Raw genomic sequence first — 24,343 nt, 5'->3', positions numbered from 1 at the left:
GAGGAGCTAGAAACTTAGAATACTGAAGGTTTCTGGACCGACCAGACCAGGAGGAGGAGGAGAACAGGAGGAGGAGGAGGAGGAGGAGGAGGAGAACAGGAGGAGGAGGTGAACAGGAGGAGGAGGAGAACAGGAGGAGGAGGAGGAGAACAGGAGGAGGAGGAGAACAGGAGGAGGAGGTGAACAGGAGGAGGAGGAGGAGGTGAACAGGAGGAACAGGAGGAGGAGGTGAACAGGAGGAGGAGGAGGTGAACAGGAGGAACAGGAGGAGGAGGAGAACAGGAGGAGGAGGAGAACAGGAGGAGGAGAAGAACAGGAGGAGGTGAACAGGAGGAACAGGAGGAGGAGGTGAACAGGAGGAGGAGGAGAAGAACAGGAGGAGGAGGAGAACAGGAGGAGGTGAACAGGAGGAACAGGAGGAGGAGGAGGAGGAGGTGAACAGGAGGAGGAGGAGGATCAGGAGAAGTTTCAATGTGAAATCACTTCCCAAACGATGAAATAGTGACGACTGGTGAAACATTTCTCAGGTTGGCTTCTTCTCATTATTATTGGATTTCAGTCAATGTTCACTTCATTTAAATACGAGCCTTTCCAGCCCACAGTACTTGTCTTTGATAGAGAGACGCCTCGTGGTGAAACTACTCGTGGTACTTTTAAACAGCCGGTGAACAGAGACACTTATTAAGGCTCTTTTATTAACATACTAGTAAACAAACACAAGCAGAAGCTTCATCAGTCTCTTTCAGAAAATAAAAGTGTTTTGTTGCTGGTTTACTGGGAATGACAGTTAGTTTAGTGAAAACTAAAGTTTTTTGTTCAAACAACACATGAATCCATCTTTCAAAGTATTTTAGAAACCTAAAATAAAAGAAGTCATTTTCAGTCATTAATGAATAGGATCATATCTAAACATTTATAAACAATAGCAAACCTGAACACACACACACACACACACACACACACACACACACACACACACACACACACACACACACACACACACACTAGAGAGAGAAATCAAGAAATCCTCTTTTATTGAAGATTATTTATCAAAAATGAAGCAAATACACTTCAGGGCCTGTTGTTAGTTTGTTGACATAAACAGATGTTGAGATTATTACAGTGTATTCATACATTTTAAATTTTATTTTTGTGCTTTTCTGTCGTCGGGGGGCGGCGCCCTCTATTGGCCAGCCACCACTCGGTTTAAAGTTACTGAAGTGCAGCAGGTGGCAGCAGAGAGTTCAGGTCTACTTTGTTTAATTGGACTGTTGTACAGGAATCAGAGGGTAATCAATAAATATTCAATCATACATGATCAGTGGCAATACGTTTGCCAGTATTTGTGTAAGTTTGGCCGACCGAGCGAAGTTAGAAATCCAGAGAAATGACGAAGGACAACACACTGGTACTAATCAGATGTTGTGTCGTTCTGCTCTGTGTTCGTGGAGGAGTAGATATAAGTTCCTCCAGGTTTTTTGTTTTGACTGACCAGGTGACGGCCAGCTGGTTAGATGAACCTGTCAGGAGTCGTCTGCTCATTTCCAGGCGTTCTATAGAAGCAGAATCAATCCAATAACTTGTCAACGTGGCCGTGAGGTGAACAAATATAATCTGCACTTTGTTCAGCTGATTTCCTTTGCTGCTGTTTTGATCGTCGGGACGGTCACTGTTTTATTGATCTGCATAGCTGGAGATGTGAGTAAACTTTAGTACTGGGTTGAAACTACAGGTAGTAGTTTCTGCTTTGAATATTGTAGAAGCTTTATTAGGAGAGGAAACTCAATACTTGATTACAGTCATACTTACCAGTTACTGCATTAAATACAGTGGTAGTTGTGTCTGTAGTTACCAGAAATTAGTACTTGATGACAGTTTCTATCTACTGCTTTAAAAGTAGCCTGATTACTGCACCTAAATCATTACAAATCATTACAACAACAACTAATATTCTGTCTTAGTAGTCGAGTTATTTTACTAGTGATTCAAAAATAATACTGAATTCCAGTTGTAGTCACTATTTAGCACTAGTAGAATAGTTAGTTAACCTGGAGATGGAGATCATGTGTGCATGTGGTTTGTTTGTGGTTGAATTAAAGAAAATTCAGGTTTTTGTTCTGAGTAAAGGTTCATGATGAATCTAATGTAAAGACAGTTGTAGAATTCAGCTGGACGTAGTGCAGGACTCTGGTAACGTGACGGTAAACATGCAAAGTGATCACATTAAAAGGTCTTAACTTTTTAACCAAAGGTTATTGGTAATACAAAGGATTGCTTCACTACGAACTACTTGAATAATGAGAGCTGGAGATGATGTTTGCATTGAACACTACCTTCAGAGTACGCTCTGATGACTGAAGGGGCAATTTATGTAAAATCCTTTTAAATAATTTTTGTACTTTTTTAAAAAGGTAAAAGTGGATTGAAAGAAGGGTAAAAACACATTTCTTCAATGTTCTACTTTGATTTTGACTTTTGACTCACGTAGGTCATTTTACTGATGCAAATGTCTCGTGATGGCCAAACGAAGCTTCATGAAGCATCATGAACCACCGTCTTTATTGTCTGACTCCACCAGAGGGCGCTCTTGGTTTGAAGATAGAGGCTGAAGGACAGGCAGTGAAGAGTGTTTTCAAACATTTGTTGAACAGACAGCGCCATCTAGTGGCTCCAGAAAATACAGACAGTGGTTCATGAAGCTTCATTTGGCCGAGACTACAAATTTAATCTTAACTTATCTTTTAGGTGCTTTTTAAAAAGGAAAACAGAGTTATGGTTGATAGTGTGTTGTAGGAAAAGCCCCCCCCCCCCGAAAAGAATAGAATAAATGTAATGGACACAAAAACAGTTGAAAGTGAGAGTTAGATGTTTGCTATAATGAGTCAAGACGCCCCACAAATGATAATCGTCACTGACGCCATGACCCTGTAGGTCGAAGCCATTTTGTGGGTCAAACCAACGGCGATCAGCGGCGGCTCATCGTGAGTCGATGGTTTCCAGCATGAACAAGAAGGACTTCACCCATCAGCCCACTCAGTCAGAGCACTTTGTTCCAGGCAGAGCACATTTACATGAAGGTTTGTAGGAAAGTCAGTTTGATTAAAACCAATCAGACATGTAAACATCCTTGACTCTCCGACGGAGGAACGACTTTAATGAAGTTTGTCACTCTCATGAAATAAATGGCGTCTGTCAACCTCAACCATAATGCCAGGAATTGATTTTTAATTGATTTTGTACGTATAAAAATGAAATATTAGACTATTAGGCTATAACATTGCCTTTGAATGTTATACTTTGCCTTGGAGAATCTTCAAGATGTAAAAACAACAAGCATGGGCCGAGAAAGAAATCAGCAGCTCACTTCGCCTGTGGAGGAAATGAACCTGAAGCTTCGTGAATCTGTCCTCACTAATGGGTCAAATGTCTCTAACGACCGCAGCCCGGCCAAATATCGCAACGCAAACTTAATCAACCGTCACTAGCAAACCGAGGCAACGTTTGTTTGACTCACAAAATGGCGGCGGTCGGCAGACGTCACATGAAGACTCTGACTAGAAGCAGCACAGTACAGAGTTGAGAGGTACCTCAGATATTCAACATTCAGGCTCTGTGGTTTGGGTCTCGGACGGCGCCGCCGGTCCTCACACCGTGGACACGTTGTTGGGCGGGAGCGTGTGCGTGTGGCCGGGCGCCTCGGCGCCAGCTGTGTCCTTCGGGCTGGATTTGTCCAGGACGGAGATCTGAGTGACCGTGCTGCTCTCGGTGAACAGCGTGCGGCGCCGCTTGCTGTAGCTCAGGTAGCTCTGGGTCTGCCACTTCCAGAACCGCTTCTTCAACTCTGCCTGCACCTGAACACACACACACACACACACACACACACACACACACACACGGTCCGTGGGTCATTTGGTACAGGGCAGCAAAGAAAGAACAAAATCTTTTATTTTGAAAATGTACATCTTAATTTTAACCTAGTCGGCACTGACTTTTATTTTGAAAAACTTGACTTGCATGCTTCTTTTCCCTTGCTTCACAAAGCTCTCGGACTAACGTAAAGCAAACGTCGCTGAAGAGCTTCTTCCCTTTCAGAGAAGCTCTCCTGCGATGTTTGCTCATTAGTTTGAGAGCTTAAAGGAGTCGTCAGCTGATATGGTCGCGTATTCAGTCGCCCTTAAATTGTCTTTAAATCAATTCTTCAAATTTATTAGGAAGAAAAATCAAACATGCAGCTCAATTTGACTTTTCCATACCAACTTCCTCTCAGAGAGAACAGGAGGGATTCTGACTGGTCGGATGTTAGGCTGCTGATTGGCTGCAGGAACTGTCCGTCATGGTGATAGCATAGCATAGCATAGCATAGTGGTAGCATAGTGATAGCATAGCGATAGCTTAGCAGTACTTTGCTCACACTAAAAATAAAAATAAAAGTGATGGTGCAGCGTCTCCAAACATCCAGCTGCAGAGCAGCGCCCCCCGGAGGTTTAAAATGAAATACAGGCTCATTTGTAAATCACATGGTTCAACGTTTCTACTAGTCCTGTTAGCGGTTAGCAGTTAGCAGCTAAATCTAGCAGAGGTGGTTTATGATTTCAACCTCCTGAGTTGACGACAATCTAAACCTCCCGTTCTGGGGTGGCGCCCCCTTGTGGCCGATTCTGGTTTGAACAAATACCCCAAGATTTTCAGGAAAGTTTCAACTGAGATCCGATATGAAGAATCATGTTTTAACAAGGAAACCAGGGATTTCCAAGTATTGACTTCTTTAACGAAGAATGAAAAAACAAAAAGTGACAGCGTCAAACTCTGGACACCCTAACCCTAACCCTGGAAATTAATTATTTAAAAAATAAAACTTGATGCAGACTAACAGGATCCTAGCTTAGTGGGCCGGTAACCAAAGCTGTGGCAGGGGATCCCTGATCAATACGCTGGTCAATATTGTTTTATTAACTGTACAGTTGGCTTTAGCAGGTTTTGGTTTTATTGGATATGAATAAAGAATCAGTGTTTGTGTCCAACACGAGCTCCGTTACCAACTGCTGGTCGTGCCGGTGATGAGTGGAGGTTCCTCACCTCTCCATTCAGGAAGCAGTAGAGCAGAGCCACGACAAACCCCTTCACAAGAGAAGCACGTTACACACAGTGAGTACACACAGTGAGTACACACAGTGAGTACACACAGTGAGTACACACAGTGAGTACACACAGAACACTGCTGACGGTTTCACCTGGAAGGAGCCCACGCCCAGCTCGATGAAGATCCGGGCGTCTGCCCCGGTGTTCTCGGGCAGGAAGGCAAACACCATGTAGTGCATCCCGAACAGAGGGATGAGCAGCAGAGTGGATTTAGCCAGTCGCCTGCAGACAGACGAGCAGAAACACAACCGCTCTCTGAGTGTGTGTGTGTGTGTGTGTGTGTGTGTGTGTGTGTGTGTGTGTGTGTGTGTGTGTGTGTGTGTGTGTGTGTGTGTGTGTGTGTGTGTGTGTGTGTGCTTCTGGCCTGCTTCTTACTTGAAGTGACTGGTGTCGTTGCCCCCGACGCCCGGAGACCTCAGCTTCTGGACCAGAATCCGGATCACGTTGATGAAGATGAAGAAGTTCACCTTCATCAAAACACATATTGTCAATTTCTGCTCTTTGGGTTCCAGCGGTGGTTTCAGTTGCTGCACAGCGCGAAGAGGACCAGACGGATTCCAGGAGGTCGAGGGTCTGTCATCAGACCCTGAACTGGTGGGAAGCAGGACGCCGCCGCTCCGCTCTGCCGGTCTGGAGGCGGCGGGGCGGCGGGGCGGCGGGGCGGCGGGGCGGCGGGGCGTCTGTGTTCAGCGGCCGGAGGCCATTTTGATGGATTACAGTTAAAAGGTCAAGCTCAGGAGCAAAACGCTGAGGCCCAGGAGAGCTTTGTTATAGCTAAAATAGATAAAAGTGGCTAAAATGCAGGAAAGGACTAAAGTGAGAAATTCCATGTAAAAAGTATAAAAAACAAAACAAACAAAAAAAAACAAATATATATATATATATATACATACTGTATATATACACTCTCCACAGGAGGCTCCAACACCTGACCAAAAGAGATTATTTCCTTTTTTTCCACTTGTGCAGAAATCATATAGAAGATTTGACTATTTTACACGACAAACTTCTCATAATAATATGAACTGTGGGACGTGAGAAAAGCAAACACGTTCATAACATGTGTTTCCTGTGGCCTCCTATAGTATATGCAGGCACATGTACATGGATTTATGCATATGTTTATGTGCGTATATGTATGAATGTATGTGCTTATGTATGTAGATGGAAGTATGTATATATTTGTATGAAGAAACAGCTGTTTGTTTGTTTTCAAAGCTGAAAAACCAATAAATATGTTGTGAAAGTAAAAAGACATTGCGAGAAGTTGAACTGTTTCAGAATGTTTTAGTGAGGCCCGTCATCAGTGTGTCTCAGTGCAGCTCAATGACAGTGAGTAGGAAGAAGTATGAGAGTTAATCTTCATCCGGAATGACGATGAAGAGGAAGTGGGGCAAATAAATGAGAGGAACAGAAGGAAAACATAAACATTCTAATAGCTGCTCTAATCAGCGTCTCAGTGAACAGAAAGCTCCCCAGCAGAGCAAGAAGGAGGAGCTCTGACTAGTCTCCTCCGGCTGCCTGGAAGCAACTTTCTCTCCTGTCTGAATGCTGAATGGGTCTGAATGCTGAATGGGTCTGAATGCTGACTGTGTCTTAATGCTGAATGTGTCTTAATGCTGAATGTGCCTTAATGCTGAATGTGTCTTAATGCTGAATGTGTCTGAATGTGTCTTAATGCTGAATGTGTCTTAATGCTGAATGTGTCTGAATGTGTCTTAATGCTGAATGTGCCTTAATGCTGAATGTGTCTGAATGTGTATTGATGCTGAATGTGCCTTAATGCTGAATGTGTCTGAATGTGTCTTAATGCTGAATGGGTCTGAATGCTGACTGTGTATTGATGCTGAATGTGTCTTAATGCTGAATGTGTCTGAATGTGTCTTAATGCTGACTGTGTCTTAATGCTGACTGTGTCTTCATGCTGAATGTGTCTTAATGCTGAATGTGGCTGAATGTGTCTTAATGCTGACTGTGTATTGATGCTGAATGTGTCTTAATGCTGAATGTGGCTGAATGTGTCTTAATGCTGAATGTGTCTTAATGCTGAATGGGTCTGAATGCTGACTGTGTCTGAATGCTGAATGTGTCTTAATGCTGAATGTGGCTGAATGTGTCTTAATGCTGACTGTGTATTGATGCTGAATGTGTCTTAATGCTGAATGTGTCTGAATGTGTCTTAATGCTGAATGGGTCTGAGTGTGTCTTAATGCTGAATGGGTCTGAATGCTGAATGTGTCTTAATGCTGAATGTGTCTGAATGTGTCTTAATGCTGACTGTGTCTTAATGCTGACTGTGTCTTCATGCTGACTGTGTCTTCATGCTGAATGTGTCTTAATGCTGAATGTGAAAGCAACATGCAGGTCTGCGTTCGCTGGCTGATCAAGATGGACGCCGGTCATAACCCTGCCCAGTTTCCTTCTCCTTGCTCCACACTCACCAGCAGCGACGCCGTTATTGGAGCTTTTATGATCCACCAGATGAAGGCCACATCTGTGTCGTCCCAGCAGCTGAAAGGCACAGCAGGCAGTAATGAGATCAACACCAGCCCGGCGCCGACCACAGCGGCCGACATGTCGTCACCAAACACCACAATACTGCGCTGGAGATCCGATTGAGTTTGATGCATCTGGCTCCGGTAGCGGCGCGGGCTTCTGAAGGCAACCCGACGCCACAACAACACGTCAAAGGTTTCTATGTTAGAACAGAATTCCACTCGTTATGTTAATACCTTGACCCGGCTGCTCTGAACCATTTGGTTCGTCCTCAAACACACATGATCTGTTCTGGGGCTCGACAACCTTTATGACCAACAGAAACATTTTCACCAAATAAAATCCGTCTGGAGCCGCAAAACATGTTTATTAAGAAGGAAAACAAAATGTTGTAAACAGAGTTTATATTCTTGTGCCACAGGAACAATCTAGATATATTTCAATCTATTTTTAGCTTTTGTAGCCATTTGTAAAGATTTTTTAACGGGGATTTTCTTGCTTTAGTCCTTTTATGCATTTTAGCCGCTTTAAGCTCTTTTAGCTGTTTCTTAATGTTTAGCTGCACCACAACGTTTTACTTTTCATTTCTCTTACTTTTTTCTGTCTTGCCTTTTTTTCTTTTCATTTTTTTCCTCCAAAGAAACAGCTATATTAGCAAGTTTCGTAATTTCCCTTTGATTTAAAAAAAAAAAATAAAGAAATTGTGTTTGTGTATTTGATTTAGTATTTTGGGCGATTCCAGCTATTCTAGATGTTTTGGCAGTTTTTATCCTGGATATTTTTGAAAATCAACGTGGAATTCAAATTAAATAAAAAAGAAAGCAAGATGTTTATTTGCCCCCGTCCAGCTCAGCTGGTAGAGCGTGAGACTCTCAATGTAGAGGGTTCATGTCCCATCTCTAGGTAGAGGGTTCATGTCCCATCTCAAGGTAGAGGGTTCATGTCCCATCTCAAGGTAGAGGGTTCATGTCCCATCTCAAGGTAGAGGGTTCATGTCCCATCTTTAGGTAGAGGGTTCATGTCCCATCTCAAGGTAGAGGGTTCATGTCCCATCTCAAGGTAGAGGGTTCATGTCCCATCTCAAGGTAGAGGGTTCATGTCCCATCTCAAGGTAGAGGGTTCATGTCCCATCTCTAGGTAGAGGGTTCATGTCCCATCTCAAGGTAGAGGGTTCATGTCCCATCTCAAGGTAGAGGGTTCATGTCCCATCTCAAGGTAGAGGGTTCATGTCCCATCTTTAGGTAGAGGGTTCATGTCCCATCTCAAGGTAGAGGGTTCATGTCCCACTCCAGGCGCCACCTTCCTGTGGGATCTCCACCTTCCTGTGGGATCTCCACCTGCAGGAAGGTTCTTAATGGTGCAATGTGATCTGGGTGACGGAGCTCAGACTGACACCACCCGGGAACGGATAAGAGGGAGAAGATGGATGGATGGATGGATGGAGGGATGGATGGATGGATGGATGGATGGATGGATGGATGGATGGAGGGATGATGGATGGATGGAGGGATGATGGATGGAGGGATGGATGGAGGGATGATGGATGGATGGAGGGATGATGGATGGAGGGATGGATGGAGGGATGATGGATGGAGGGATGATGGATGGATGGATGGATGGATGGATGGATGATGTTTATTTACATTACATATGGTGAAAGTGTCAGGGAGCTGCTACAGAGGAGCTGAAGAGTCCTGCTGTGTGCTGTATAAAAACCAATCTATAACATATCGCTGCAGCTGGAACTCCACCCGGCATCCATCTTTCTAAAAGTGGGTGGCCAGTTTGTTCTCAGGTCCTCTTTGCTTTGGAACATTATTCCCCCAGCTCCATCACCTGGGACCAGGAGGTCTCAGCAAACTCAGACGTGAGTCAAGTGGTTTTAATTCCCAACAATATAAAGACTAAGTAGACTAAGCTGATTGATCAACAATCAATATATTGACTTTACAAACTTTTCTCTGGAGATCCTCCCATTGCGTCTCTGAGGACTTTCCCTGTTAATTCTTTATTTCTTCAGCTTTCAGGTGGATATTTGCTGAACCTGTTGGTGAAGTGTTTAAGCTCGCCAGTGTTTGAGGCTACTCACCCCTTGTTGTTGTAGAAATTTCGAGTGAGGATCCAGGCTGCGATGATGGTGGTTGGCAGACCTGCGAAGCAGAAACTTCTGGTCAAAGACGTTCAAAGAAAGAGGAGGCATCTGAGATGAGAGGATGACAATCGCTTCTTGTTCTTACTTGTTTTTAAAAGTAGTAGTATCATTATTAGTATTATTATTATTCTCATAGTCATTATCATTATAATTATTATTATTATTATCATTATTGTTATTATCATTATTGTTATTATCATTATTGTTATTATCATTATTGTTATTATCATTATTCCCCTGATGAACCTCAAATTAAACAATCCAGCCTGTTGAGACTTCCCATCAAAGAGCCTGTCTGGAGGATCCAGGATGTTCAGGCTGCCTGGGAGGCTGAAGAAGCTGACATGAGGCTTCTCGGCTCGCCTCCACTCAGTTTCACTATTATTACACTATAGTACGACTGCGACGTGGGCGGAGTCATCAGAGCTTTACCCCGTCGTGTAATAATCCCCTTGATAGAATCAGTACCTCCTGAAGAGGAGCCGACATGGAGAGGAGCGGCTCTGTGTTGGATATCAGCTCAGATTATTAATATTACAAACTGTGGATTGTTAGGATGGTGCTACCCTGTCCGGTGTTTCGGTTTTACTGGTGCCCCTGTTAACTGGTGACTTCTGCCAGCAGCAGCTGATATTAAAATAAGACAAACAAACGCTACGATACTTTAAACTTTAACATAAATGTGGTTAAACAGCGTTCTCCGGGACAGCTACGGGTTCTGGTCGGGTTTTTAACATCTGCTGTGGAAAGGAGACGCTGGAGGATTTCTCTCCTCAACTCACTCTGAACCTCGGCCGAGGAGGAACCAGGAAAGTACCTGGTCGCAGGTACTAACATGGAGTGGAAAAGTGTCAGAGTCGATTGGAGTGGGAACTGGTGGAAAAGAGCCAATGAGCTCAACCCCGACCAGAACCTCAGACCCAGGACCAGCGGCGTCAGTCAGGTATTTACAACATAAAGTAAATAATCCCAGCTATTGTTTTTAGAATGTCTGATGAAAGCTGTTGACAAAGTGTCGCTGGAGGTCAAGCCGGGATGCAAACCTTCAGAAAGCTGCTGCATTAACGTCCACTGGGACGCCTCTGTTCATTAATCAACCATCTCTCGATGGGCCGTCAGGTTCTACACATTTCCCGGCAGTGCACAAGGCTATATCAGAAAATCTCTTCCTGGAGTTCTGACAATATGCTTTAATGGTGATAAAGTGACCCAATCAGGTCCTTGCGGCTCCGATGGGAAGGAAGGTTTTGTCCTGATGCCACTGAAGCCAGAAGGTAGACCAGCGGTGCAGAGCAGAGACCAGCTCTCCTCTGTACCACATCACAAACACTAGTCTGATGGCTCGGGTGCATATTTGTCCAATGTCTTTGTTATAATAAGGAGCTGGTGAAGAAAGTTCTGATGGATCAATATCTTACATTAGTTGTGGGGACAAATCACAACACACATGTAATACTGCTGTTGAACGTACGAACAGCTGCAGTAACTGCATGACTTGGTCTCAGTGGTTTGATCTGCGTCCTGCATGGAGGAAGTGAAACAAACCAAACGGACGAGTTCATGTTCTTAGTGTGAAACTCAAGAATCAGACCACTGAGCTCAAACAACTGGTCTTCAGGCTTCCAGCTGTACCGACATGTCTTATTCCAAATTCTAAATGAGGATAACCGTTACACATTGTCCTGACCTTGTTTCATAATGGAGTCCCTATTAACTGCTGCTTGAAACAAGCTAAGAACAAAAGCAACCAGCTTCAGGGTTCCCCCCGGGACAGGCTGACGGTAACCCGACGCACCCACCCCAGCCGATGAGGATGTACCACCAGAAGTATTTCTTCTGGAAGACGAAGGTGAGCGCCAGCAGCGTCTGCAGGTACATGCCCTCCACCAGCAGCCAGAAGTAATTAGCCAGGATGCAGAACTGGAAAAAGGCCACAGCTGCTTTACAGGACGTCTGCAAACACAGAGAGAAGCAGACGCTTCGGATCAGCCTGAGGAAGAAGAGTGCACACTGGGTTGGTGTTGGTTGGACGGAATGTTTTACTATTTATTTTACTGTTAACGAGGTAAAGTCTAATAAACAGGAGTTCAGAGAGATAGTAGCTGTTATAACAGACATAACGTTATAACACATTGACCAAACACTGACAGCACGGTGAGAAAAATCCTCTTTACAGCTTTACAACAGTTTCTCATCAACAGTACGAGTAACTTCAGTGTCTGTATCTTCAATTATAGAAATAACCATCAAACAGAAAATGGTGATATTGTCGTTACTTGGACGACGTGATGGTTTGCGATGATTCAAATCTTTTCACAAACACCAATCAGACACATTTAACAATAAAAGGAAGCTGTAGGGAATGATGCCAAAGTGTAAAAGGCTTTAATTAGCACACGTCTGATAGTTTTTTCTTAATGACATTGCACAACGACAACATTATCTAATTATTAAGGAAGTATTACGTCTACCAAAATGAGTTTCTAGTGTTTTTTCATTTAGTTTAGTTTTCTACCAACTTCAAGGTGAAATCTTTAGGATTTTAGCTTCTTTTATTCTCAGTCTTTCCTCATAAGGTTTATCATTTCATCCTAGATCGTATGTCACCGATGAAGACGATGATAATGACGATGATCCACAAGCTTGATTGGGTTTGACCCTCGCTGGGACTCGACGGCGCTGGAAATGGAATCCTGGCTCTTCCCGTTGCGACTGGAACGTCGAGGCCACTGAAGCCTCCTCGTGCGGCGATGCAGTGATTAATCTGGGATAAATGGATTTTCTGGATAATTTCATCACCACAATAGTTACTTCTTGGACTCAACCCTTTCCCGTCGCCATCTCCTCTTCCGCTTTTCATCACTTCTCCTCTGTCTTTTTCTCGAAAAAGCTTTTTTTTTTGTTAGTTTGTTCTGATTGAGCATGAGAGCCTTTTCTCTCTCTCTCTCTCTCTCTCTCTCTCTCTCTCTCTCTCTCTCTCTCTCTCTCCCTCTCTCTCTCTCTCTTCCTCACAGGAAGCTGCTGATGTGGGTTTCAATGTCTTCACTCATAAGAGGGACCCTCACCGTGGGCTGACAGCACCTCATCATGGAGGCTGTTGCTGGCTCACCTCATCCTCTCCTTCCTGCTCCACACAAAATGCACTTCTACATTGAAGGAAAGAAAAGACATCCCAGCTGCTCTGTTCTCTGAATACAGGAACCGCATTGAGCCGCCGGTTCTTTTACCGGGTCCTTCATGAAGGACCCGAGTCCTTGTCCGGCCAGCTGAGACGCTCACGACAGGGGGGCCGCTCGCTCACCGTAGACATGAAGCAGTGGTCCAGGTTTTCGTCGGAGAAGAGGACGCCGTCCTTGATGAAGACGGCGCTGGCTCGCAGGATGAAGGAGACGAACAGGTTGATGTGGATATAATTTCTGGTGCAATGAAACTTCCTAGAGAGCAGAGAGGGTTGTTCTTTCAGTGAAGAAAAAATCCTAATTTCACACAATTTTGTCACAAAAACGTATCATGAGGTATTTTTCAGAAGAAAGCGCCGGGATTACCTGAACACAGTGAAGACAAAAACAGCTGTGATGAGAGAGATGAGGGACGTCGCGTAGCCGGCGGTGTACACCTGTTTGAAGGTGGAGAAATACGTGGTCTGAAATGCAAACAATACAAGAATAATTGTTAATACTTCAACCAACCAGCCAACCAACCAACCAACCACCCAACCAGCCAACTAACCAGCCAACCAAGCAACCAAGCAACCAGCCAACCAACCAACCAACCAACCAACCAACCAACCAACCAACCAACCAACGAACCAACCACCAAACCAACCAACCAACCAAACAACCAACCAACCAACCAACCAACCAACCAACCAACCAACCAACCACCCAACCAACCAACCAACCAACCAACCAACCAACCAACCAACCAGCCAACCAACCAACCAACCACCCAACCAGCCAACTAACCAACCAACCAACCAGCCAACCAACCAACCAACCAACCAACCAACCAACCAACCAACCAACCAACCAGCAACCAGCCAACCAAGCACCCAACCAGCCAACTAACCAGCCAACCAACCAACCACCTAACCAACCAGCCAACCAGCCAACCAAGCACCCAACCAGCCAACTAACCAGCCAACCAACCAACCACCTAACCAACCAACCAACCAACCAACCAACCAACCAACCAACCAACCAACCAACCAACCAGCAACCAGCCAACCAAGCACCCAACCAGCCAACTAACCAGCCAACCAACCAACCACCTAACCAACCAGCCAACCAGCCAACCAAGCACCCAACCAGCCAACTAACCAGCCAACCAACCAACCACCTAACCAACCAGCCAACCAGCCAACCAACCAGCCAACCTGTACACCTGTTTGAAGTTGGAGAAATACGTGGTCTGAAATGCAAACAATACAAGAATAATTGTTAATACTTCAACCAACCAGCCAACCAACCAACCAGCCAACCAACCAACCAACCAACCAACCAACCAACCAACCAACCAGCCAACCAACCAACCAGCCAATCAGCCAGTGATTCCAGGAAACCCTGATGATGTGTCCAAGCCGAGCAGCAGCTGTGTCTTTAAGAGCCTCTTTGTTGTCATTTAGCAGGTCTCTTCTCTGCTATAATCAGACTAATTGCTGGAATCAAGCTTGTAATTAAAATCATATTATAGGTGACTTGACTGAGAGACAGCAGTGGGAAGTTCAAAAGATTAAGAAGTTAAAAGAAAAATCATCTTGTCACAGTCAAATGCTTTTCCTCAGGTCAATGATTATTAATCAAGTCAACGTTTGTACCTTTGGTTCTGTTTCTTCATCCTCTGCAAAGACGCAGGCCTCCTCATAGGAAGGGTCGAGTTCAGTCCACCCTTCTGCAGTGCAGTTCCTGTAGATGTAACCTGGAAAACCACAAACTCTCAGTCTCTTCAGTAGACAGCAGTACAGCCTGTCGGAGACCGAGACATCTCACATCTAAAATGTTGTGCTCTTGCAGGTTACACAGTAAAATAGCTACGAGCTGGCTGACAGCAAAATCAGTCCGTTTTTAATTCAATGATTTCAATGTGGGGTTTGCATGAGCCTGGTTCTGACGGCTTCTTCCTGCCAAAAGGGAGTTTTTCCTTCGCTCCATCTCTTCTTCTTTCTCATGTACGATTGTTGGGATTTCTCTTTCAAAAAAGCCTCGAAATGACTTGAATTGAATTACCCCCCCTCCACCCCTCCCCCATTCCTCATGATCAAATCTCATCCTGTATATTACATGAAACACCTGATTAATATTCACCTGTTTCCCTTTAATTTGCTCCATCAGATACCAGCATTAGCATGCATCTGTCCAGATGTTGTCTCTTAGCTTTACTGGCACACAGATGGATAATAAGAATAAATTAATCTGGCGCCACATTACATGTACGCACAAGAGTGCAGATGTTTTGCTTGGTTTCTCAGAAGTGAAATAACATGGCCCGCTCTTCATTTGAATTCAATGGGCCGCACTAAATATCCATCTGCCTGCTAATGATGTGGGCGGCTGGAGACGGCGCTCTCTGACGGCGGTCACATGACCAGCACATGCCAGCGCCCATCACACAGCTACTTCATGGACACAGCCTCCACCAGCTGCCCGGAGCTGCTGGGAATTAATGCATCACATGTTTTTAAGGCCGTCAGAGAGTCTTGAACGATCAGCAGGCATAGAATCCCACTAGGGAGTCAAACATAAGGCTCCAGGACCAAACCAGGACCAACCCAGGCCTCCACTGGGTCAAACCCACATCCACAACCACAGAGACTGTAAGTGACCAACGGTCACTGCTCCAAATAGATTTATTGTTTATGGGTTTATTGTCAATTTGCAGCTTGAGTGTTCATATTAAAATAGAAATCTAAAATTAATTTACATTGAAATGCAAGACAACATTCTTTCTGAGACTGAACATGTAGGCTGCATATATGCAAATCAAAAGGTTTAAATATATATAAAGTAATGGTTTACATGATGTAAATTGTTAAGAAGTATAAAGAAATTACTTAAAAAAGCACAAGTAACCCAAAGTAATTGTTAATAACAATCATGTAAGTACTTGTGACCATTATTTTCTCTCTTGATAAAAGGTTAATAATTATGAATTATGATTATAAGAACAAAAACTGACCTTAGTTCATTTCAGTTAAGACAACTTTATTTACCCCACAAGGGGCAATTCATGTGTAGCTTCCTAGTGTGCATTCATGGATACGGTCAGACGACAACACAAGAAAAGAAAAGAAAAGAAAAGAAAAGAAAAGAAAAGAAAAGAAAAGAAAAGAAAAGAAAATTAAATTAAATTAAATTAAATAACATAACATTACACTATACTAAATTAAATTAAATTAAATTAAATTAAATTAAATTAAATTAAATTAAATTAAATTAAATTAAATTAAATTAAATTAAATTAAATTAAATTAAATCACATTTAAGCATGAAACAGAGAGAATGTTATGTGTTATTTTTTTCAAATACATTTAAAAAAATATAGGGCTCTTTGTTTATATACCTTGTTGTGAGTGTTACTAAAGATAAGATAAGATATAAGATATCCTTTATTTATCTCGCATGTGGAGAAATTTGTAGTGGTACAGCAGGATAGTACAGAGAAAGAAGCACACATAGCAGGAACTAAAAAAGCAGATAAAAATACAATATAATAGAAAAACGGTGCCTATAAGTGTATAAAGCTGACCAGGTAAAGCAAAGCCTTGTTCTCCCCACCATTGCCTGGAGTGAAACTGACGGAGTGAAACTGACGGAGTGAAACTGACGGAGTTAAACTGTTGGATTCCTACGACAGCCTCGATGCCGACCAGGTCACCAGGTGCTGAGTGAGAATCTGCGTCCATGAGAGGGAGGATGCGAAGCAGAAATCTGGTCTTTCAGCTGCTTGGATGTGAAACAGCCCGTCCGGCTGCAGGGCTGCTGGGCTGCTGGGCTGCTGGCAGAGTGCAGCGCGGGGGTTGGAGTCGTGGGCGGATCCACCGATGTGCAGCCGCATTAGCCGCGGTACGAGGTGGCGTGTAGCGCCTGCAGCTGCAGCTGCAGCCAACGCTGGGTTGTGAGCGGAGGTCAGAGGTCGAGGCTCCGGGGAGGTCGCCGGAGCTCGTATAGCGCCACGCTTAACAAGCTGCGCCAACTCCTTCCTCGTGCCTTTGGCTCGTACCGTGAACTCTTCGATTTTCCAATTCACTACTTTCTCTGCATGCAGCCTCCCGCTGGAAAGGACGGCTCAGCCCCACAGCCAGGCTCGTCCAAGGCCTCTGTGGAGGAGGAGGAACCAGGAACCAGGAACCAGGAACAAGGAACCCACAAACACGGAGTGATGGAGGTCCTGAACGCCCGCCTCCACCTTGACGCTTCACATTCCCTCACTAGCGGCTCGGCGTTTTCTTGTCTTTGCTGTTTTGTGCGTTCGCAACCGTCGCTGCTGGAAATCCATGAATCACACATCCTGAGTGTGTGTGTGTGTGTGTGTGTGTGTGTGTGTGTGTGTGTGTGTGTGTGTGTGTGTGTGTGTGTGTGTGTGTGTGTGTGTGTGTGTGTGTGTGTGTGTGTGTGTGTGTGTGTGTGTGTGTGTGTGTGTGTGTGTATCATTTTAACATAAGATAAGCAGAGATGAGATGGTTGAGCAGCTGGCCATCAGGCTTCCTGCTGAACGTGGTGAGGAACCATCAGGTGTGTTACAGAACAGAGAATGGAGAACATGCAGGCTGCAGCCTCCAGGATCTCAGTTTGATCAAGTCCACAGACCTTTAACTGCTAAAAAGCGGTTCCCAAGGTGGAACATTGAAAATGCTATTACTCTGTCTCTGAGGAAACGGGAGACAACCCAACTTTTCTGAAACGCTGGTACTGCTCGTGCGCGCTATGGCCGTGGTAGATCGTAGTTCTGCACATGCTCAGTAGAGCCCATCAGAACAGAAGTTTCCTCCGTGGTGTCACGACTATCAGTCCACATTCTCCTGGACCTGGTACTTTTATTTTGACAGTCACCGTAATAACAATCCAACTCGGTACTTTTATTTTGACAGTCCCCGTAATAACAATCCAACTTGGTGGTCTGTCCACTAGAATGTCCGTGTTAATGTTTAATGTTGTTCTCTGCGTGTATGCGTGTGTGGTTTCATTACAAAAACAGCACCAACTAGTGGCCGGGCATGCTAACTACATTGTTTTCAGCATTTCTGCTGTTTCTGTGTAAACGGACATAGTTTTCAAAACGTTGCTTTGCAAACATGAAACTTCTGTGAAATGAAACACAAGAAACCCTGAGTGTGGCTGCATTTCAGTGCAGGTTTTTGAAATATCACACAGCATCGTATTGGAACTGCAAGCAGCCATTGAGAGCAACACAACTCCTTCACTGATCACTGATGTCACTGATGTCACTACTCCTGAGTTCAGTGTTCTGTTGGTACCAGAGCAACCGACACAACACCACAGAGCACCAAGGAGTCCACCTGTGGGTGTGTGACACCATGAGGAGGAGGAGGAGGAGGAGGTGAAGCCAGGCTGCCGTGGCTGCGTTTGGTTCTTCCACACACTCCTGAGGATCTGGGTAGGATAGTAAATGCTGAAGTGTTGATGTGTTTTGTTGCCTTCATCACAAAAGTTGGGCAACAAACGAAGTTGGCAATGAAGATTCTGTTTTTACCTGCGGCTATTTGTTTTTTATTGGTTTGTTTGTGTGAGTTTTAACAACTTTTTTCAAAAACTACTCACCGCAATTTCATGAAATCTTCAGGGATGATCTGTCATCATCCATCAATTCATTAGATTTTGGGACGTTAACGACTAACTTTCTGAAGAAATCCCCAAAAGTGTCCAATACAAAGTGGATGGGAGAGGCACCTCATGGAGGAGATCGAAGGAGATCAGTGTCTGTTGCCATGGAGACGCTCAGTGTTTCACACAGTAATGTAGCTACCTGACAGGCTAGTTAGCAATGATATGGGCTAATGGCTATCATGCTAACGCAGATGCTAACTCGGTTCCGCAAATGTGGCGTTGGTGAAGGTCTGCGCTCTACCGAGTGTAGCTCTAGTGTGTTCAGACTCTTCGTCCAGCAAACAAGATGGCAGCAGAATAAAGACAGATTTGACACATTTCTCGTCTTCACATGTCGCACCGTACTCTTCCTCGCCCCCCTTTCCTCCGGGTGTGTGTGTGCTCAGGAATCACACTCTGATGGATTCAAAAAGTGGCCTGAAGTCAGAGTATCGACTGACAACATGGAGGAAGGAACCACGCAACCGGAGTCAGCAGAAGGATGGAAAGTAGATCTACATGCTATTAATCACTGGGCTGCACCCACTGCTTCACGGAGCTGACGTGAGCTGCTCTGCTCCCCCGCACCCCCGCACCCCCGCACCCCCGAGGTTACAGGCCGTCTCACTGGAAAGTCAGTTTAAAGTCTTATTGTGAAGGACAATAAATACCCTGGACAGGCCTGTTGAGGGTTTCGCTGCGTACACATCCACACATCTTTGGAATCGATGAAGAAAAAATAGCCTCTGAGTTCTGAATGGAAGCCGACATGTGAGGAAGATCATTTACCTTCATTATTAGCAAACAGCTGGGAGACGTTGGCACAGGAGACGCTGACCACCTGACCCTCGGCTGCACGATGCCAACATCGGACGTCGTCCCAAAACGTAGAGCAACCTGAGCAAACAAGGAGGAAACATCAAGACGGCTGGACGGACCTATATGGAGCGTACTCCCTGCAAATCATGACAATGAGGAGGATATGAGTACAAACTAAGTCTATTATCAATTTTAACCTGATAAAAACAAACAATGACTCATTTTAATACGTTTTGAAAAAAAGTCATAGATTTGAAGTGAGACGGAAAATGAGAAAAGACCCAATTTAAAGTAGTTGGATAGGTAAAACAACTAACAAATATCCTGCAAGTCTCCATCCTCCCTCCATCTCCTCCCTCTCCTCCGTCCCCGGGTGGTGGGGGTGTCAGTCTGAGCACCGTCACCCAGATCACATTGACCCATTAAGAACCTTCCTGCAGGTGGAGAGCCCACAGGAAGGTGGAGAGCCCACAGGAAGGTGGAGAGCCCACAGGAAGGTGGCGCCCGGCGTGGGACATGAACCCTCTACCTTGAGACTGAGAGTCTGATGCTCTACCAGCAGAGCCAGCCGGGGGCCCTCCATCATCCAGTATGTATAAAATCCACCTTCATTACAAAGATCTGCTAAAGTAAAGAATCATGCCAATAGTTTTATTTTTACTAATGTTTTGATAAAACGACCAAGGACCCAGTAGCGTTTCACAAAACCTGACCGGTTACCATTTAGCAAGTAGCTGAGATAGTTTTCCTCCCTGTTTATCGTAATTAAAACGTTACTATAGGGAAATTAACGAAGGCGTACAGCATGTACTAATGAGCTTTCTAGTGTTGGAGCAGTTTTTCTCTGTAAAGGAGAGAACTAGAAGTTTCCTCCTGTGGCTGCCATCGCTGAGAACCGAGGCTCACTGTCGTAACAGAACCACAGAACCAGCAGGAGTCTGTCTCATGACGAAGACGTTCATGAACATCCACAGAAACAGTCAGAGAGTCGTTCTCGCCAAGAGGAACATGAACCACAGCAACAATATCCCTTGTCCCCCGTTGTCCTGTTGGGCAACTGAGGCCTGCAATAACAGAGGATCGATAGCTTTCCAGTGTCAGAACGGGTCTTACTGTCATGGCAGCCAGACACGACCAGGGTGGGAACACCCTGAGACATCAGACCTAGTAGATTACATATCGCAGTTACAGTTACTCCACAGATTCAAACCCCTCCCAACCAGCAACAGCTGCAAAACCAGATGAGCCTGAGCAGTACTGACCCAACAATCTGATTCCTCCTCAAACCTCAGGAGGCAAAGTTCAGAGGAGTCAGACTGATAAAGAGAATCCAAAAACCACGTGGGAGGAAGATGCTCTATCATCTGATGTTAGAGGAGGAGGATGCTCTATCATCTGATGTTAGAGGAGGAGGATGCTCTATCATCTGATGTTAGAGGAGCACTGAGAGTATGAACAGCTCTGGAGCCACTCATTGTTACCAGAACAATAATCCCGGGCTCATGAACGAGTCCCATGTTTGTAATATGAACGTCTCAGTGGTCCCAAAAAACACAGTAATATTGAAGAAGTGACAAACATTGAAATTTGGAGTTCTTTCACAACGGTTTGGCGCGAACACTCCCCCTGTGGGAGCAGAAATGTTCCTGCATGTACAAGCTTTCAAATGCATCTGGAGGAATTCAGCCAGTGGGAGAGTGGAGTGAAGATACTCCGGCGTGTTGTACAACAGCAGAGCAGTTCATTCTAAACAGAAATAACACAGCAGCTGCTCTACCTACATCCAGAGCTGAAGGCACAACAACACGCCGGGGACTGTGATCACTCTCACAGAAAGCTTTGAGCGCTTGTCAGAAAAAATATAAAAAAATAAAGATTGATGCTGAAAATAAAACTACTTGCTCAGTTTGCAGAGAACTGCAGATCAGTCGTGTGGAAATAGAGTAAAGAATGTTTACAGTGATGTGAGGCTTTAATGGGTGAAACCAAACTGATTAAGTCTCTGCAGAACACACGCATCAGACATTATTTATGTGAAGACAGAAAAAAATAAAATAAAACACGTTTTCCACAGATACTATGTCTGTTTGGTGTGAGCAGAAACTTTACCACACACCGCCAACGCAGTACAGGCAGGCTGCCCCGTCTCCTCACGATACTCACTACATCATCTAAGATTAATTAAGGTAGTTCATATATTTCTTTACAAAATATTATAATACTTAAATAAAATGGAAGGTGTGAGATTTGAGCCCAGACTGTTACAAACCAGTGAATGTCACAAGAAATAAACAGAAGGATTCATATATTCAGATAATCAATTCACAAACCAACATCATGTGTGGGTGTGTGTGTGTGTGTGTGTGTGTGGAGTGTGACCGGCAGCGTCCACCAGGTGGCGACAGAGTGCTCAGGGACAGTACAATGACCTGGCGACCCCCAGAGGTGTGGCAGTTTCTTAGCGAGCAGACAAACAAGAATGTGCAAGAGTGCCCCATTGACTCAAAATGGCGATTCCCCGGTTCCGTCGCACAGAAACCACGATGCCTCTGATGTCTGAGGTGAAGGAGGCGGAGAAATCGTGAGCGCTGGATGTGCGTGGTTGATACACAAACAGACGGTAACTCTGTTACTGCAGCTGCAGCTCGTGAGCTTTCAAGTTCTCTGCCCAGACAAAGATCTGTCAAGGTTTCCTGGCGAGGGGGAAGTGTGCGCCAAAAACAAGTCATCAATCCTCAGCTTGGTTCTGTGGGTCCACATGTCCTTTATGCCGCCATGACGGCGAGCGGAGGTCCGTTCACCGGCTCGGGAGACAAACACGGAGGAATCGGTCTGGGGCGGCGAGATGCTGGAGTCGGACTTCCTGGACGCCTGCTGTGTCTGGTCTGTCTGGTCTGCCTGGACCAATGAGGGGTTCTGGCTCCTGCTGGTTCAGACAACATGTGATGGTTGTTCAAGGGAAATACTCTGATGTCACACTGACAACCTGAGTGTCGCCTGGCTGGTTTCATTGGTGAGCCGTCGTCACGAAGCCTGGAGAAGCTGGGAACACACACTAAAGTCCATCAGCAGGGACGGCACAGGAATAAAGGTGCTGCTGATGTAGATGTGGAGGCTGCTGCTGCTGCTGATGTAGATGTGGAGGCTGCTGATGTAGATGTGGAGGCAGCTGCTGCTGCTGATGTAGATGTGGAGGCTGCTGATGTAGATGTGGAGGCTGCTGCTGCTGCTGATGTAGATGTGGAGGCTGCTGATGTAGATGTGGAGGCTGCTGCTGCTGCTGATGTAGATGTGGAGGCTGCTGCTGATGTAGATGTGGAGGCTGCTGCTGATGTAGATGTGGAGGCTGCTGCTGACGTAGATGTGGAGGCTGCTGATGTAGATGTGGAGGCTGCTGCTGATGTAGATGTGGAGGCTGCTGCTGATGCCCCAACGGCCCTTCAGGTGATGAATGTCCTCCGCAGACAGGACGTAAATTGAACAAGTGTTTTTGTTTGAATGGTGAAAAGGGGATTATGTGCTAATCAAAGACGAGTTTGTTGCAGGATGAGACGATGGATGAACAGTCCGCTGCCTCTCGTCCGTCACTAATGGCTGCTCTGGTTGACAGTGAGCATGCAGAGCATAAAGACTCTCCACTGGTGCCACAGTGGTTTTGGTGGAATCAATGGTCTGTGTGACAGAAGGAGCCTCATTACGTCTATACGTGGGTCCTGTCCTCACTCTCCCTGAGCTCATTTCATCTGAGCTGCAGCAACAAAGCAAACAAAGAAACCCTCATGGAAATAAAATACATCTTTTTTTCTCTCACAGTTCAGGCTGTGATCGTATGTGTCATGATTCAGGTGCAGTAGAGCGTCATCAGTACCTACATTACTCTCTCTCAGCCAGTTAGTCATACGTTTGAAAATACACCTATTTATTACTAAGTTAATAAGATATTACTGTCAGGAAGTGGAATCAGACTGAGTGACTGAACGGATTCATAAATCATTTCATAAAATGTTTCAGGAAGGAGAAAAGTGAGATACAACCTCATCTGTGTTGGAAACAGAAAAGTGTTTTGCAGCAGTCGGTATTGAGTGAGACGTTCTGAATCCTCACTAAATTCCTCTGGCTGAGCCTCGTCTGGGAAAATCTTCAACATGGTGAGGATGACGATGGTACACAGCGCACAAGAAAACACCTCATCTTCAATAAGTAATATCACTTAAGCAACAATCAACAAATAAAGATTAGAGGCTTTTCTTTACTGTAACTGGATTAAAGTAGTTTCACTACTCCTGTCAATAATTAGTAACTTATTATCTGGATGTAATTTGTACTTTACATTTCTTGCACATGAAAACGATTGTGAAGTTACAGGTCCAGTTCTGTGCCTCTGTCCTGCTTCCTCAGTAACGTTGAGCCTCAGCATCTGTTCAGACCAACTCAGTGATTCTTACTATGAACTCCTGTTTACCAGAAGAGAAGCGACCTCCTCTGAACCAATAGAGACCTGACAGGGCCATATGATGGCGGACATTAAGAGTAAAGAGTTCACTGTGAGCAGGGTGGTTTGACTCGTCTTGTAAAGAAACGTTTGCATCTCTAATTTATTCATATTTAGCATAAAGTCCTGCTCATATTGGATTCTATCGTTAAAGACAGTAAAACAGCCAAAACAGCAAAAATTGCTAAACTGACCAAGAATGGATAAAATAACTAAAACTACTCTACACAAAGGAAATTATCAAGGAAAAATGATTAAAACTGCCAAAAAAGAGACAACTGTTCAACAGGTAAAATACCTAATAAAACTGCTGACATCATTAAAAAGTAAAGAAAAAAAAGCTAAAATGGAAAAATCCATTAAAAAGTGTGAAAGCCACTCGACGTGGCTCTGGAAGCTAAATATCTTATTCTTAACATGTTT

At 44.7% G+C, this 24,343-nt stretch overlaps 1 protein-coding gene across 1 annotated transcript in view; it reads right to left on the bottom strand.

Annotated features, from left to right (window-relative positions):
* Window positions 1–3,027: 3,027 nt before the first annotated feature.
* ghrhrb (growth hormone releasing hormone receptor b) overlaps window positions 3,028–24,343 on the bottom strand; it is a gene marked incomplete at its 5' end in the record, with an annotated part of 44,915 nt that continues 23,599 nt past the window's right edge. Inside the window, 11 exons of the mRNA XM_080473055.1 lie at window positions 3,028–3,851; window positions 5,077–5,118; window positions 5,232–5,361; window positions 5,515–5,606; window positions 7,581–7,650; window positions 9,725–9,785; window positions 11,587–11,740; window positions 13,089–13,221; window positions 13,333–13,430; window positions 14,604–14,704; window positions 19,399–19,506. Coding sequence (XP_080329181.1) covers window positions 3,645–3,851; window positions 5,077–5,118; window positions 5,232–5,361; window positions 5,515–5,606; window positions 7,581–7,650; window positions 9,725–9,785; window positions 11,587–11,740; window positions 13,089–13,221; window positions 13,333–13,430; window positions 14,604–14,704; window positions 19,399–19,506 — 1,196 coding nt within the window. The 3' untranslated portion in view covers window positions 3,028–3,644. The remainder of the gene's footprint in view (window positions 3,852–5,076; window positions 5,119–5,231; window positions 5,362–5,514; window positions 5,607–7,580; window positions 7,651–9,724; window positions 9,786–11,586; window positions 11,741–13,088; window positions 13,222–13,332; window positions 13,431–14,603; window positions 14,705–19,398; window positions 19,507–24,343) is intronic.

Source organism: Lipophrys pholis, assembly GCF_963383615.2.
Source record: "Lipophrys pholis genome assembly, chromosome: 10".
Classification (NCBI taxonomy): Eukaryota; Metazoa; Chordata; class Actinopteri; order Blenniiformes; family Blenniidae; genus Lipophrys; species Lipophrys pholis.
Note: the sequence above shows the minus strand (reverse complement) of the source record. Positions and strands in the feature narration are given on the sequence as shown.